The sequence below is a fragment of the Mesocricetus auratus genome, unplaced genomic scaffold, assembly GCF_017639785.1.
Source record: "Mesocricetus auratus isolate SY011 unplaced genomic scaffold, BCM_Maur_2.0 Super-Scaffold_100676, whole genome shotgun sequence".
Lineage (NCBI taxonomy): Eukaryota > Metazoa > Chordata > Mammalia > Rodentia > Cricetidae > Mesocricetus > Mesocricetus auratus.
This window is the reverse complement of record NW_024429266.1, coordinates 131517653-131533984: the sequence shown is the minus strand read 5'-3', so window position 1 is coordinate 131533984 and position 16332 is coordinate 131517653. Positions and strand designations below refer to the sequence as shown.

General features: G+C 41.7%; 1 pseudogene and 1 gene segment (V, D, J or C); both read left to right on the top strand.

Moving 5' to 3' along the window:
* Nucleotides 1-1579: 1579 nt before the first annotated feature.
* Nucleotides 1580-2234, top strand: LOC101839214 (annotated as a pseudogene).
* Nucleotides 2235-14194: 11960 nt separating this feature from the next.
* Nucleotides 14195-14677, top strand: LOC121136812. The segment is given in 2 exon segments: nucleotides 14195-14261; nucleotides 14383-14677. Coding segments are annotated over 2 exon segments (273 nt in total).
* The last annotated feature ends 1655 nt before the right edge of the window (nucleotides 14678-16332 follow it).

Sequence of the window (16332 nt, the reverse complement as noted above, 5' to 3'; positions counted from 1 at the left end):
AGCATAGAAAGAGAGCACATGACTGCTTGTTATACCCTTACTGGGACAGTTACCCATCTGTCATGTCCTTGACAGTGATATTGAAACTTTCTCAATGTACACATGGTCTCTCGCTTATGGTATGTTAGCAGCTGACAGAGGAGATTTGAATGTGCTTATCAGAAATAACTTAACATTTTATACCTAAATAGTAGATGTATAAAATTATACATTTATTGAAAAGTAAGAGGGAAGTACAAATTGCTTAAATGCATATTTAATTTTAAAAATATTCTTGGCTTAGTGCTAACTTGTTAACATATAAATAACTTCAGATATCAAATGCCATGAGCTGCTTTGTAACCAGTTGATTAGTGATGCACATTTTTGAGAGATCATCTGCATGCCCAGATTATACTGGCCTAGAACTTTCTATGTACCCCAGGCTTGCCTCAAACTCTGATGCTCTTACTTTTGTCTGCCCAATTCTGTGAAAGAAGTTGTGTATGGTGACTCCCTGCCATGGTATTTATTTATTCCTTTCTTTTTCTTTATACATAATACTGGGGTTATAATTTAGTTCTTGTATACACTTTCAGAGTTCACTAATCAGGAGTCTAGACATTTTCTCTGATTTCTGTTATTGCTATTGAATTTCATTCATACTCAATCACTTTTCCTCTTTGGATGTCAATCATCTCTGATGTTGAGGTATATTAGTCTCTGTAAAACTCTTATTTGAATTAGGATGGCTGTGCCCCCTTCTGGGAAGGTCCTTTCCTGTTTACTATGCTAGCAAGACCATCTTAAACCAGTTTTAATATTGCTAATTTCTAGATTACTGTAGAATATGTATTTCTTGACTAAACATTTTGACAGCATTTGTTTACATCCCTGACTTCTTGAAGAAATTTTGTTTCTTTCATCCCCCTATTTAGAGCCTTCTTTACATTCCCTGAGATTGTAGGGAGGATGTTGGGATAGCCTTTACTTCCAGATTAAAGTTCCTCTGATGTCAGTTTTAAATTAATTCCCCCAGCATTTCCACAGAGCAAACATGGGCTTTTCTTTGCATCTCTGCTCCATGTTTGGTCCAGAAACTGGATTTCAAATGTCTGAGACACTATTCATTGTCCTTAGTATAAGAGTGGCTTTGGAGACAGGAGATAGTGTGAAAAATTGGCATCAATTCTCTCATTATTTTTGGCTTTTCTCTTTTCTTCCTTCCAATTTTTTCTTTCTTTTATTGTATGTTTTCTTACTATACATTACCTAATTTAAGGCTATAAAATTTCAAACCTATCATTTTCACAGGGCTGTCAATCTGAGATATCTGTTACTATTTATGCAATTATCACGTGATTTAAATATGAATTGGATTTTAACCAAAGCTTCTATTAGAGAACTTAGCAAGCCAGCATCTGTGATGGTATTTTGCCAGTTGATTTACCAGCCACTCACACACAACTGCCCAGGCATCTGCTTTTGTATTTGCTGACTGCTTTGCATGGACACCTTCAACGTAGCCCAGCTGCTTGTAGTTTATAAACCAGGCCTTGATAGGAGAATTAAGCAGCATTGGACAGGTAGGGGGAGCAAGATGGAATCACAGACCCAGGTCCTCATGTCCCTGCTCTTCTGGGTGTCTGGTGAGAAATTTCAAAGTATTAAAGTATTTTCAGAGTCGCTTCTCTGTATAAAAGTAATTGACAATTTGTGCCAGGGTGTACTAATTTTGTGCAACAATACTCTGACAATATGACACTACAAAGGCATCAAATGACCAATTTCATGTGTATTAAATTTGTGATGTTTTTAACATGATCATTATTATTCCTGATTCCAGGTTCTTGTGCAGATATCGTGATGATCCAGTCTCCCTGGATGTGTCAGCAGGAGAGAAGGTCACTATCAGCTGCCAATGCAGTCAGAGTCTTTTATACAGTACAATTCAGAAGAACCTCTTGGCCTGGTACCAGCTGAAACCGGGGCAATCTCCCAAATTGCTGATCTACTGGGCATCTGCTCGGCACACTGGGGTCCCTGATCGCTTCATAGGCAGTGGTTCTGGGACAGATTTTACTCTCGCCATCACTAGTGTCCAGGCTGAAGATCTGGCAGATTATTATTGTATTCAGACTCATAATACTCCTCCAACATTGCTTCAGTCTCCAACAGAAACTTCCTCTGAGAGTCTCACCAGATGCCTGCACCACACACAGCCCTGGTCTTGCACACTTCCTCCTCCTACCTGAGAGCCCAAACACTCAATGAATACTCATGAAAATGTTTGTTGATCCCAGCAAAAATAATGGATTCAATGTCTCTTATCTCTTTTGGTATGAAAAACCTTCATGGAAAAGCTCAAAGGAGACCTCAGTATTATCATTATATTCCTTCAATAATACATTATCACAAACTCTGTTTTTTGAAAATGATGAACTTATTTTTTTTAAAGTTCTGGACTAACAAAATACTCTGTTGTCTTAAGTGGTGATGAAGGTAAGCTGTATTTTGGTTTGGAATCTCTAGGAAAGAGTGCTTCCTGCTCTTTCTAGATCCTATAGTGCTTTCTTACTTATACTGGTGCCCATTTATTCTGGTTTTCTTTTCCTTTACATATGTCCTTTTAACTTTTATTATAGTTTAGATAATTGCCTTGCATTTTGTATATTAATGGGCACATTTCTACATGCAACTGTGATGTGTCATATCTTGGTGGTCAGAGGATACTTAATCTTGTTTGTCTCTTTTTAATTTGTTTTCTGGGGATTCAGCTCAGGCTTGCCATCAGGCTTGGTAGCAAATGTCTTTGTCATCTGACTTTCTTTTTCATATATAGAAGTTTAGGTTTGTGATTCTTTTAAGATTTTTTATAGAATTATTTTCAAGATAAATAATAAAGTAATTGGCCTTTTTTTGTAACTGCAAAATGCAGGCTGCCATTAAAAGACCTGAAAAGAATAGCGTTCGTGCATTATTTGTAATAGCTAGATCCTGGACACAACCTAGAGGACCCACAACTGAAGAGTGATAGAGAAAATGTGGTACATTTACAGAACGGATTATTCAGCAGCAAAATACAATGGAATCTTGAAATTTGCATGCAAATGGATGGCAATAGAAGAAACTATCCTGTGTGAGGTAACCCAGTCACAAAAAGACAAACTTGGTATGTACTCACTCATATATGGATTTTAGACATGGATCAGGGGAATGTCAGCCTATAATCCCAGTGCCAGTTAGTCTGGGAAACAGGGAGGTTCCCAAGACATATGCATGGTACCCCTGAGAATTGGAATGAGGAAATATTTCCTGATCATATTGGGAACATGGGGAGGGGAGGGGAGAGCAAACCATAAAAAAGAGAGGGGGATAAGTGGAGAGGAGAAGACATGGTGGAGCAGGAAGTTCGAGTCGGGGTAAGAATAGAGGAGAGCACGATGAGAGATACCATAATAGATGGAGTCATTATTGGTTCATGTAGACAGCTGACACTAGTGAAATTTCCAGAGATCTACAAGTATAACACCAACTGGCAAACTAAGCAATATTGGACAGACTACCTTAATAGCCCCTTCTTGATGATAAGATTGATGACTACCTTATATGCCATCCTAGATCCTTCATCCAGTGACTGATGGAAGCAGAGGCAGATACCCACAGCTAAACACTGAACTGAACTCCTAGAATACAGCATCAGAGATGGAGGTGTGATGAGCAAATTGGTTAAGACTGTGCTGGTGAAACCCACAAAGACAATTGACTGAATAAGAGGAGCTCTTGAACCCCAGACTGATGGCTGACAGGCCAAAAGGGGACTGATCCAGACTCCATGAATGTAGTGTCAGTGAGGAGGCCTCAGCAATCTGTGGGCCCTTGAGGAGTAGATCAGTGTTTACCATGGTATACAAATGAACTTTGGGAGTCCACCCCACATGGAGGCATGCTCACTCAGCCTAGACACATGGGGAAGCACCTAGGTCCTGCCCTGGAGGAAAGACAGACTCCAGAGATCCTCCCATGGAGGGCCACACCCTCCATGGTGAATGGTGTGGGGATTGGGTGGGGGTCTGGATGGGCTGGTGGAGGAACGAGGAGAGGTGGAAGAGGGATCAGAGATTGACATGTGAAAAATGCATGTTTCAAATTTAAATAAATACATATATTGAGAAAAAAAGAATTGTGTGCTTGCCAACACAGAAAATCTATTAACAAGTTGCTTGATTATGAAGTATGTGGATTCTTTGAATAATTTGTTTATCACCTGATATACATAAAATATTTAATGATGTAAGGGAGATGAAAAACATGTTCTTTCCTACCTGTATTCATTAAAATCATTCACTTGAAAAAGAGAATGTAACCACATTGTAATTCCTATATTGCCTAAAAACTTTGTTGGGGCATAAAAGCTGTAGAAAAAAGTATACAGCTGCTATGAACATAGTGGAACAGACATCTTTGTTGTATGAATGGGCATCTTTTGGATATATGCCTAAGAGTGGAGTTGCTGGGTCTTGTGGTAGGTTTATTCCCATTTTTCTGAGGAATCTCCACACTGACCAGACAAAGGTTAACTCTTGAATCCCAGGCATTAGCCTGGGAAGCCAGCACGGGACTGATCAAGACCCCCTGAATCTGGGTGTCAGTGAAGAGGCCTAGGGAATCTATTGAGCCTTGGGCAGCAGATCAGTACCCATCCCAAGTATACACACGGACATTGGACTCCCATAGAACAATGTGAGGTGCACTCTCACCCTGAACTCTTGGGGAAGGGTCTAGGCCCTGCCCTATATGAAATGACACACTATGCACACCCCCATGGAGGGCCTCACCCTCCCTGGAGAAATGAGGGGATAAGGGGGGGGAGGGCACGGGAGGAAAAGAGGGAATGGGAGAGGGACCTGGAACTGACTTGTGAAGCAACCTTGTTTCTTATCTAAAATTAAACTGGAAAATAAAAAAAAGAAAAAAGTATACAGTAGAAAAAACAGAAAAATTACATAGAAAGAACATGAGAGAACATAGAATGTAGAAAGAGTGTGAGTGCGTTTTTCTCTAAACTCCCTTAAATATAATAAAGTTACAGAAGAATAATGAAGGAAACCATAAAGATACTGTGTGAGTGGCTTTTCCTTTACACACTCAGATAAAAAGTTTCAATGTACACCAACTTCATAGATTCCCTTTGATCCCTGAATTATGGGTTCAATACATATTCTTGTCAATATCTGGAAGGGTAATAGGAACCCCTTATGCTTAGCATAGATTATGAAAAGCTGACATCTATAAGAACACTGGACTATCTGTCATTTTTTCATAGTTTGCACCTTTTTTAAGATCCCCTGGTATTTAGTCTATGAAACAATTTACAAGAATAACATAAACATGTATTAGAAGTAGTCTTTCTCTGACAGTGAATAAAATTTATAAAATTATGCTGGTGAGACTTCAGGGATCTAGCTTCTGACATTACTAAGAGAAACAATCTCCCAGTAAAGTCCTTGATCCTCTGACTCCTACAACATTTCCTCCTTCTTTTCACAATGTCCCCTGAGAATTAGGTGTGGATATGCTTTGTAGATATTTCTATTATTACTGGGCTCTACAGCTCTGTATTACAAGTGGTTGTGGCTTTATTCTATAAATTTTCCATATGTTGCAGATCAATTTTCCTGCTGAGTAGTCAGGACTACTGATATCTTTGTTATGAGATCAAATTATTTACAGTTTATTAGGGGATTGTGCTCATTTAGTAATATACTATATTTAAACTCTTCTTCAAGATTCATAACTTCAGTAGGTCTTGATCGTTAGTGAGGCCTCTGGTACCAGCCATGATTTCCCTCTTGTTGAGTAGATCTTTAAGTTCAATTAGGTACCTGTTGGTTACAATCTAGTTACACATAGCTTTTTTGACCACGTAAGGTTCACATAGAATGGTGGACTTTGGCATTCATAGGTGTCATAGCTGGGTAGGGCTGTTGCTTGCTTCATTCCTTTGGACATTTGCATGTTACATTTTGGTTATCATTAATTATTTTCCTCATGGAGGATGCATTCAAGTCAAACCCAGGACTAGAGCTCTAATCTTGTTTCTCAAGTACATGTTGTATGAAGTGTACTATTACCTATGAAAATTTTATTGCAACCTCAGGCATGTAAGTTTGTAAAGTAGGTATAGAAGGTTCTTTCCTGTTTCCCAGACTCTCTATCAGTGGAAGTGCAGACTGGCACTATCCTGATCCATGTCTAAAATCCATATATGAGTGAGTACATACCATGTTTGTCTTTTTGCGACTGGGTAGACATGCATATATGCATAGTACCCAAGAGAAGAGGATTGAGACAAGATCCTCTGAATGGATGGGGAACACGGTGAGGGGTGGGGGGGAGTGGGACCTGGGAAGAAGAGAGGGGAAGAAGAGGAAGAGAGTTGGTCATGGGGGAACAGGAAGTTGAGGGGGTGGGGTAGAATAGGGGGATAGGGAATCATAGGATCGAATACAGATCAGGCACCAGAGTGACCTCAAGTGATCTAAAGGGATAACATCAATTGGCAAGCTAAGCAATAGTGGAGAGACCACCTCGAATGCCCATTCCTGATAATGAACTTGATGTCTATAACCATCCGGGAGCCTTCATCCTGTGACTGATGGAAGCAGAGGCAAACACACAATTAATCACTGAACTGAACCCAAGGAACCCAGTGACAGAGAGAGAGGAGTGATGAGCAAATTGGCAAAGAATGGGCTGGCAAAACCAGCAGAGACAGCTGATCTGAACAGGGGAGAGCTCTTGGACCCCAGACTGACATTGGGGAGGCCAGCATGGGACTGATCTGGACCCCCCCAAATGTGAGTGTCAGCGAGAAGGCCTGGGCAACCTATGGGGCCCTGAGCTGTGCATCAGTGTCTATCCCTGGTATACAAACAGTCTTCGTGTGCCTATAGCACAAAGAGGGATGCTCTCTCAGCCTGGACTCTTAGGGGAGTGCCTGGACCCTACCCAGAGTAAAATGACAGACTCTAGATATCCCCTATGTGGAAGGATTTGGCAATAGGGTGGGAGGCTGGGGGGGAAGGGGAGTGCGGGAAGAGGGGAGGGAGAGGGAACTGGGATTGACATGTAAAACAAGCCATTTAAAGTTAAAATAAAAAATGATAAAAAAGTAGGTATAGAAGATACACATTAAGTGATAACCAATTATGAAGAAATTTGTTTTTAAACCATTTTGTTATTTTATAATGTTATTGTTTACCAATGATGAAAGCAAATCTACATGTTAGTTACATGAGTGTGCTTGCTCATTTTTATAAAAGAAATTGATCTAATCTGAATATCCTATTTCACAATATGTAGCATTACTTCAATATGTTTCAGAGTTGGTAGGGTACTGTTATTTTATAATTAACAGTGCTGAGATTCCTACTTCACATTCCTACACTAGAGGAAGTGGAAGAAGTATGCTTAGTGGAATTTCAGGAATTTTTAGAAATTGTTTCCCAATCTCAACATAAACAATTAGCATGTTTTTACATAAGTTAAATCAGATACTCAATCATAAGGTTTATTTTTTCATTTTTTAAATTTAAATTAGAAACAAGCTTGCTTCACATGTTAATCCCAGCTATCTATCCCTCCCCCTCCTCCCCCACTCCTCCCCCCCAGAACCTCCTGCCACCCACCCAATCCTCACTCAGTTCCCCAGGGAATGTGAAGTCCTCCATGGGGGATCTCCAGAGTCTCATTTCATTCTGGGTAGGGTCTAGGCCCTGTCCTAAGAGGCCAGGCTGAGAAAGCATCCCTCATTGTGGAATGGGCACCCAACATCCATTTGTATGCCAGGGATAAGTACTGTTCTACTACCCAAGGCCCCAAAGATTGCCTAGGCTTCCTCACTAACACCTACATTCAGGGGATCTGGTTAAGTCCCATTCTGGTCTCCCAGCCATCAGTCTGGGATCCAAGAGCTCCCCTTTGCTCAGGTCAAACACAGCTGTTTGTCTGTGGTCTACAAGCCTAGTCTTGAACCCTTTACTCATCGGTTCTCACTCTCTGTAATTGGATTCAAGCAGTTCAGTTCAGTGTTTAGCTGTAGGAGTCTGTCTCTGCTTCCTTCAGTAGCTGGATGAAGGTCTGTACTGTACTGTGTTGTTTGTGTGTGTGTGTTTATGTGTGTGTGTGTGTGTGTGTGTGTGTGTGTGTGTGTGTGTGTGTGAGAGAGAGAGAGAGAGAGAGAGGGAGAGAGACCTTAAATTTAATTTATAGATCCTAGAATGTTACCTACAGATTATTCTTGTGAAATTTTGGTGAAGAATGTGGCTGCGTTTGCCATTTTCTGGAAAAGTCTGCCTGAGACTGAAGTGATAGATTTGGATTAAATCCATTGACAGGGGAAATAGACTATGATGATGAAACCAACAAAGACAGCTGACCGGATAAGGGGGAGCTCCTGAGTCCCAGACTGACGACTGAGAGGCCAACAGGAGACTGATCCAGACTGCATGAATGTATTGTCAGGGAGGAGGCCACAGAAATCACTGGGGCCTTGGTTAGTAGATCAGTGTTCACCATGGTTTATGAATGAATGTTGGGAGCACATTCCAAATAGAGGGATGCTCTCTCAGCCTGGACATATGGCGAAGGGCCTAGGTCCTGCCCAGGATGAAATGACAGAATTTAGAGATCCCCTCCAAGGAGGGTCTCACCCTCCCTGGGGGTTGATGTGGGGATTGGGTGGGGGGCTGGTGGAGGAACAGGGGCACAGGGGTGGGAGAGGGAGCTGGGACTGACATGTGAAACATTCACGTTTCTAATTTAAATAAAAACATATATTGAGAAAAGAAGAAAACAGCATTTTATAGACCGTGCCATGTGCTTATTAATGGTAACTCTAGTGAAGACATATAATGACAAGGAGCAAGCTGAGCAAGAAAAAATATACAATGTAGACTAATGTGAGGAGCAACAGGAAGTAAAATGGAATAATGTCCTGTGTTCAAGGAGACAGATAAAGAAATGTAATAAAAGGAGTAGTGACCTCAGGGCAAGATCTTACCCTGCTAAGTTTCCAACTTGGGAAAGGAATTAAAGAAAAGCTTAGAGGCAGGTGTGGTTATACATACCTTAAATCCCAGTACGGGAAAGCAGGGGCTGGCAGATCTCTGAGTTTGAGGCCAGTGTAATCTACAGAGCAAGTTCCAGGACAGCCAAGCTTGGGCAGTAAAGAAACCATGGAAAGCATAAAGCTGGTAAAGATGTAATTTAATGAGGGGATCATGTTCCAGCCCTGGAAAGCACCAGAATATGGCAGCTTTGGCCATGTGGTGCTGCCTTTAAAATCAAGGACAGAAGAATGGGGTTATAGAATATCCCTGTGAGACTAAGGAATGCTGCTGGGTCCAGGCATGTGTCAGGGGTAACCCTGCATGAAACTATAAAGTTGAAGCCTGGAATTTCTTAGAAACCCCAAGATGTTAGAAATGCCAGAACCATGGGGTGTAATGTCAGGACCCATAGAAATGGCTCCACTTCATCCTGACTCAAGGACAGGCCTGTTCACAGGCTCCAACAGTTCATAGATGGGGTGAGCCAACTCATAGCCCTGGTTCGGAGGAGCCTGGTTGGTCACCCCACCAGCTCCCCCTTTTCCTCACCACCAGGATGAGCGTCTCTCCACCATGCCTTTCCATGTTCAACTAATGCAGCAGGCAGCAAGTGGCAGATCTATTTCTCCAGATCTCATGCCTTCAGGTTGGGCTCAGCACTACCCACACTACCAGGGCCAGCTCTAGTATGTTGCTTAGGCAAGTGCAGTGTCCAATTTCCGGAGGGTTACAGTTGGTGAGATACAGTATCAGCTTTCCTGCTCTCATGCTCCTGAGGCCATCTCTCTTCTCTGCAGCAGGTGGTAAGAGGTGAAGCAGGGGCACCATCTTTCCCTTGCCCTTGACACCTCATGGCAGATGAGGCAAGACAGGGCCAGCTCTCCCACTCTTATGCCCTCAGGGCCAGGTGACCTGCGTCCCCAAATGTGCTGCCCATGAAAGGTGCAGGTCCCAGTCTCCTAAGTCCTGCCATAGCCAGTGAGGGTCAGGGCCAACTCTCCCTAAATGATTCAGCAAATAAGGGGCAGGTACCACTTTGAGCTGCCCTATACTCAGAGCCTCCAGTGGTAGCAGGAGGCACAGACATGAACACAGATTGTGGCAGAGGCATGGACCCAGACATGGTCCATGGTAGCAGCCCAGACCAGGATTTCATCATGAACCCAGATGGGAAGCAGGTTGCACACATCAGCCTGTTACTCACCCACCGTCTTCATCTTCAAATCTGCCTCTCTCCACAGGACATAGCCATTCTACTTTGTTCTCTCTCCCATACCCCACCATATGTTTGTTCACAATAAAGATGCCTTGAAGCACCAGGAAGGCCTGTAGTTTCTTCTACCCATATGAGCCAAACATCCCCAGGAAGATGTGTGTGTCCTCACTTTCCCAGTCCTCAACTTTGGCGTTTTTGTAAGGTATATTTTTCATCCTTTATTATTTATATTCTTGTGACAGGGTCTCTCAAGTATCACAGAGTTACCTCCAATCGTATGTGCATAAAAGGATGGCCTACAATATGTAATCCTCCTGTCTGCACCTACTGAGGACAGTAATAAATGTGTGAGCCACCATATGTAGGTCTATAATCAAATCCAGAGCTTCATGTGTGGTAGGTAATTGTTCTATCAACTGAGCTACATTGCCAGTCTCATTTATTTTTTTCTCAATGGTTCCTATTGGGTTTTAGTTGTTATAAGAAGGGAAGAAAAGCAATCATGGATTTACTCTACAATGACAGATACTGGAAAGTTTGCCTTCTTTTTATTGCTCTTTCACAACTTGGTCCCCCAACTGACTCCCACATTCAGGGGGCCTGGTCCGGGCCTATCCTGGTTCCACAGCTGTCAGACTGATGTCCCTGTGCTCCCACTTGCTCAGGTCAGTTGTTTCTGTGGGTTTCCCCAGCATGGTCTTGACCAATTTGCTCATCACTCCTCTCTCTCTAAAACTGGATTCCAAGAGTTCAGTTCAGTGTTTAGCTGTGGATACTTGCTTCTGCTTCCACAGCTACTGGGTGAAAGCTCTAGGATGGCAATAACGTATTCATCAATGTCATTAATGTGGAAAAGCATTTAAGGTAGCCTCTCCACTATTGCTTAGACCTTTTATTTTTTCTTTAAACTAGAAACAAAATTGTTTTACATGTCAGTCCTTGTTCTGTCTCCCTCCTCTACTCCCCTTCTCCCCACCAATCCCTTATGCAATCACCTTTCTGCTCCCCAGGGAGCATGAAGCCTTCTGTGGGGGATCTTCAAAGTCTGTCATATCATTTGGAACAGGGCTTTGGCCCTCCCCTCATGTATCTAGGCTGAGAGAGTAGGCCTCTATATGGCATGGGCTTCCAGAGTCCATTCATATAATAGGGATAAATACTGATCCACTACCAGAGGCCCCATAGATTGCCCAGGCCTCCTAACTGACACCCACATTCAAGTGGTCTGTATCAGTCCTATGTTGATTTCTCAGATATCTGTCTGGGGTTCATGAAGTCCCCCCTCATTAATGTCATCTGTTTTTGTGGTTTTCTCCAGTGTGGTCTTGATCCCTTTGCTCATCATTCTTCCCTCTCTGCATCTAGATTCCAGGAGTTCAGCTCAGCATTTAGATGTTGGTATCTGCTTCTGCTTCCATCAGCACCTGGATGAAGTCGCTAGGATGACATATAAAGTAATCATCAATTTCATTATTGGGGAAGAACATTTAAGGTATCTCTCCACCATTGCTTAGTTTTTTAGCCATCCTTGTAAATCCTTGGATATTTACTTACTGCCAGATTTCTGTTTAAACCTATAATGGCTCACTTTGTTAATGTATCTGTTTTCTTGCTCTCTTTCTGTATTTTTACCTCACCTGAATCTTCCTGATCCCTCAAGTTCTCCTCTGCCCCTCCTCTTCTTCCTACCTCCATCCCAGGTGCTCCCAATTTGCTCAAGAGATCTTGTCTCTGTCCCTTTCTCCAGGTGTTGGTGTATGTCTCTCTTAGGGTCCTCCTTGCTTCCTAGCTTCCCTGGGGTTGTGAATTGTAGGCTGGTTATTCTTTGTGTCTAATATTCACTTATGAGTATAGCTCTCAAGTTTGATTGGGAGATATAGAGATGTGAATTACTATCCAAAACAAATTCTAAAAGAAATGGAAAATAACCACTCTCCTTGATGATAACATGACAATGTAAACTTTGAGAATTTTCTCCAGAGAAGTAAACATCTGTGTTGGGTAACTGAAACATCTGGGGCATTCATCCAAAGTGTAAGCAGCAATGAAGTGCAGTTTGGATTGTCCTCAGTTCTTTCCTGGAGTGATGGAAAACTTACAGTATTCCTCTGGTGATCATTGAACATGGCCACGAACACAGAGCAGACATTATATGACCTTCAATGTTACTATTTCTATCTGTGCATTTGTAGATTTCAGTTTAAATGTGTGGTTATGGGAACACATGTAGATGACAGTGATAGAAACAGGAGCACTGAAGAAGGGGAAGAATCAGTGTAAAGGAACAGGAAATTATGCTGTTATTATCATGTAAATGCTAACATGCTAATGAAGCTCTATGCAGTAGGAGACATACATTTGAGATGGTATGTAACTGTCTTCCTGTGTATCATATAGTGTTTAGCATGGGTTGGTGCAAACTCCTGTTTCTCTGGCCGTAGCCTCTCAAATTGTGGTCCATGATCAGAAAACTGACAAGAGGTGTGACTCTTGAAATCTCAGTATGGGCAGGTTAAGAATAATAATAATATTGGGAAATATCTTAAGAAAAAGGGATAGGAATGCCAGCCAAAATTGTTTTTATAGCAACTCTCACCATCAGCAGCCATCCTTCCAGTAAATCTCAATGCATTTGGAAGTGATTGTAACTTATAGCCTTATCTGCATACTACATATTGTGGAATTCTAGATACATTTTTGAATGGGTGCATAAATTAAATCATACTCTAACAGAGCATGGAACTAACACTACTTCCAGTTGTTCCCTCTAGGAGAAGCTATGAACAGTAGGCTTCTTCAGCGGGAGACTAGAGAGGAGTAAAGGGGGTATGGGGGAACTGGTTTAACTAGAGTGTTTCTCTGCCTCTGTCTGCAAAAAGGATGGCCACAATCAGATGTAAGGTTGGAGGCATTTAACCAGAGTTCTAATAGCAAGTCGTTTTGTCTGATACTGACAAAATAAGGAACAACACCAAGAGAACTCAGTAGTGTGCTGTGTGTGTGTGTATGTGTGTGCAATATTGATTAAAGAAGAGGTCATTAATTGAAGGAAGTTGGAGGCACAGAGAAGGAGTTGAAATAGAAAGACATGGGTTGAAAATGATATAAATGCACTACTCATGTATCAATTTCTGAATTAATTAAATGTCTTTTTAATCAATATTTGATTATTTTTATTTTCATTTATTAATTTGTGTATTTGTCCAATCTTCCAGCTTAAAACCAATGCTAGCTGTTATCAGCTCTTATACCTCCCATGTAAGCGTCCTTCTAACTTATAGCCACAAAGCTGTAATACCCCAATACTCTTCCAGTGACCATCATCAATTTCTAACCGCATTACATTGATACCGATCTGACCCAGTCTCAGAGAAACTTCCACCTTGAGGTCTTTAATGCACAGAAACTCATCTTACCTCTTAGGAGAATACTCTGCGTTCCCGGTGACCCCCTCTTCCACTTTCCCTTTAAAAGAAGCCAAATTAGCCATCCATAATACTGACAGGTATCAAGAAAACAAATGAGTCTATGAATCTGTTTGCACATTTGAGATTGTGCCATAATGAATGATCATATCCTGATACAACTGTACCAATAAAATAATGTGATGAAACAAGGGATACTAAAAATAACATGCATCTCTCAAGACTCAAGATTCATTTACTCCTTTTTCCCCAGAGAAACACACATTCTTCCTGAAAAAGTATGCTCATTCATGGTCTGCCCTGAGACACCTGAGGTCTCTGATCTCTTGTTGAATAACTGAACTGAACCAGGCCTGCAGCTGTGCACAGGCCCTGGGGATTTGCATGTGCTCAGAGCACAGCCCACTGCCTTGAGGAATTATTCATAAGACTGTCATAGTTTGTGCTGTAGTCAGTCCTGACCAGGTTACAGCAAGGACATGGGATTCCCCACTCAACTCCTGGTAGTCCTGCTGCTCTGGTTCTCAGGTAAGGAAGCACAGCAATGGTCATTTGTTTATCCCAATGTGATTAGTCCTAAGTGAAATTTTAAGTTATTTGTCTTTCCACATGCTTACTCATTGGCTGTATTTTGTGATTTTAATTTCAGGTGGCAGATGTGACATTCAAATGACACAAACTCCATCCTTCCTTTCTGCATCTTTGGGAGACACAATCAGCATCACTTGCCAGGCCAGTCAGGGCATTATCAATTATTTAAACTGGTACCTGCAGAAACCAGGGAAAGCTCCTAAGCTCCTGATCTATTATACAAACAGCTTGGGAGCTGGAGTCCCATCGAGGTTCAGTGGCAGTGGGTCTGGGTCACAGTAATCTCTCACAGTCAGCAGTATGCAGGCTGAAGTTGCTGGCATTTATTTCTGTCAGCACGCTTATGGTTACCCTCCCACAGTGATACATGCCATGTCATAAACCATCCAGAGAAGCAGAAGTGTGAGGCTGTGCTGCCTCACCTGCATCTTCGGGTAGCTGCATCATCTGAGAGCTATTGTCAGGCACTGTGAGGCATTGAAGGACACTGGGGAGTGGTTAGTATAAGCAGCTAAGCAAATCTCATGAGTCCCAACTTTAAGTCTTGTCATCATCAGGAACACGAAAACAATTACAAACTCAATTTCCATAAATACATAGGTTACAATACTTTGTTGTCTGAGCTGTATATTCAGTTGAGATCATGAAGCAAAACAGAAGACAGCCCAATTATAAGAAGCTACAATTTGGGATCTATTTTGTAGCAATTAACTTGCTTAAATCCCGGTGGGTCAGGTGTTCAGGAAGGTTTGTTATGTAACTGAGGTTAGTTTGTTTGAGTAGAAGTTAGAGTTCATTTACCAAAGAACTTGTGGACTGGGTAAACATGTGCTCCTGATACTTGGTCTTGTAGCATAAGTTTGGATGCCAAAGCTCCAATCTCTCTGCAACAGCAATTACATATATCCTTGCATCTGTCTACAGTTTGCTGCTGGATATTGGACTGTGCTTTTCCATCTCTCAGTACTAATGTGAGGGCTCATAAATGTGTATTTCTTTGAGAAAAGATACATAGTCCAGAACTCACCAGCATCAGTTATGTAACTGTCATTTTATTGGAAAGACAATGTAAGTTATTGCTTTGCCCTCTAGAAGATTTTAAACATCACTACACTCGCATATTATGAAAAAGAGTCTTTTTTTCTTTAAATTTTAGGTATGTCATGACATTCCTCATTTTTACATTATGATTTAATGAGGATTCTGAATTTGTTCTTTTTTATATTTATTTTACATATCAACCCCAGGTTCCTCTCACTCCCACACTCCTGCTACCCCCACCTCTACCCCACCCTAACTGCATCCATTCTAGAGAGAGTGTAAGGCCTCACATCGGGAATCATAAAAATCTTTCACATTAGTTTAGGCTCTTCCCTCTGTGTCTAGGCTGAACAAGGTATCTCAACATGGGAAATGGGCTCCAAAAATCCAGTTCATGTACTAGAGATAAATATCAGTTCCACTGCTAGTGATTGCATAAACTGTCCAAGCGTTCCAGTTGTCACCCACATTGAGAGGTCCCAGTTCAGTGTAATGCAGATTCTCCAGCTGTCAGTCGGGAGCCAGTGAGGTCTCAGTTGTTCCGGTCAACTGTTTTTGTTGGTTCCCCCTTGTGGTCTGATCTTTTTTTACATACATCCATACATACATATATACATACATGCATGCATTTTAGTTTTTATCTTATATTTAAATTTCAATTAGAAGCAAGGTTGCTTCACACGTCAATCCCAGATCCCTCTCCTTTTCCCTCCCCTCCTCCCATGCCCTCCCACCAACCCCCCCCCAATAACCACATGTTTCCCAAGGGAGGGAAACCCATTTTCTGCTCCTCTTTCTTTCCACAGTTTTGGAAGCCCATTTCCCAGATGTTCTTTGTTTTGTCTGTGTCCTTCTACTATGGGCCCTACTGTATAGTATGGGACTTAGAGTAGAATGAGTCAATATACATATCAATATACATTTAAGTATGTACGTAAAGATACTAGTAGAAATGAGGACTGGAGTA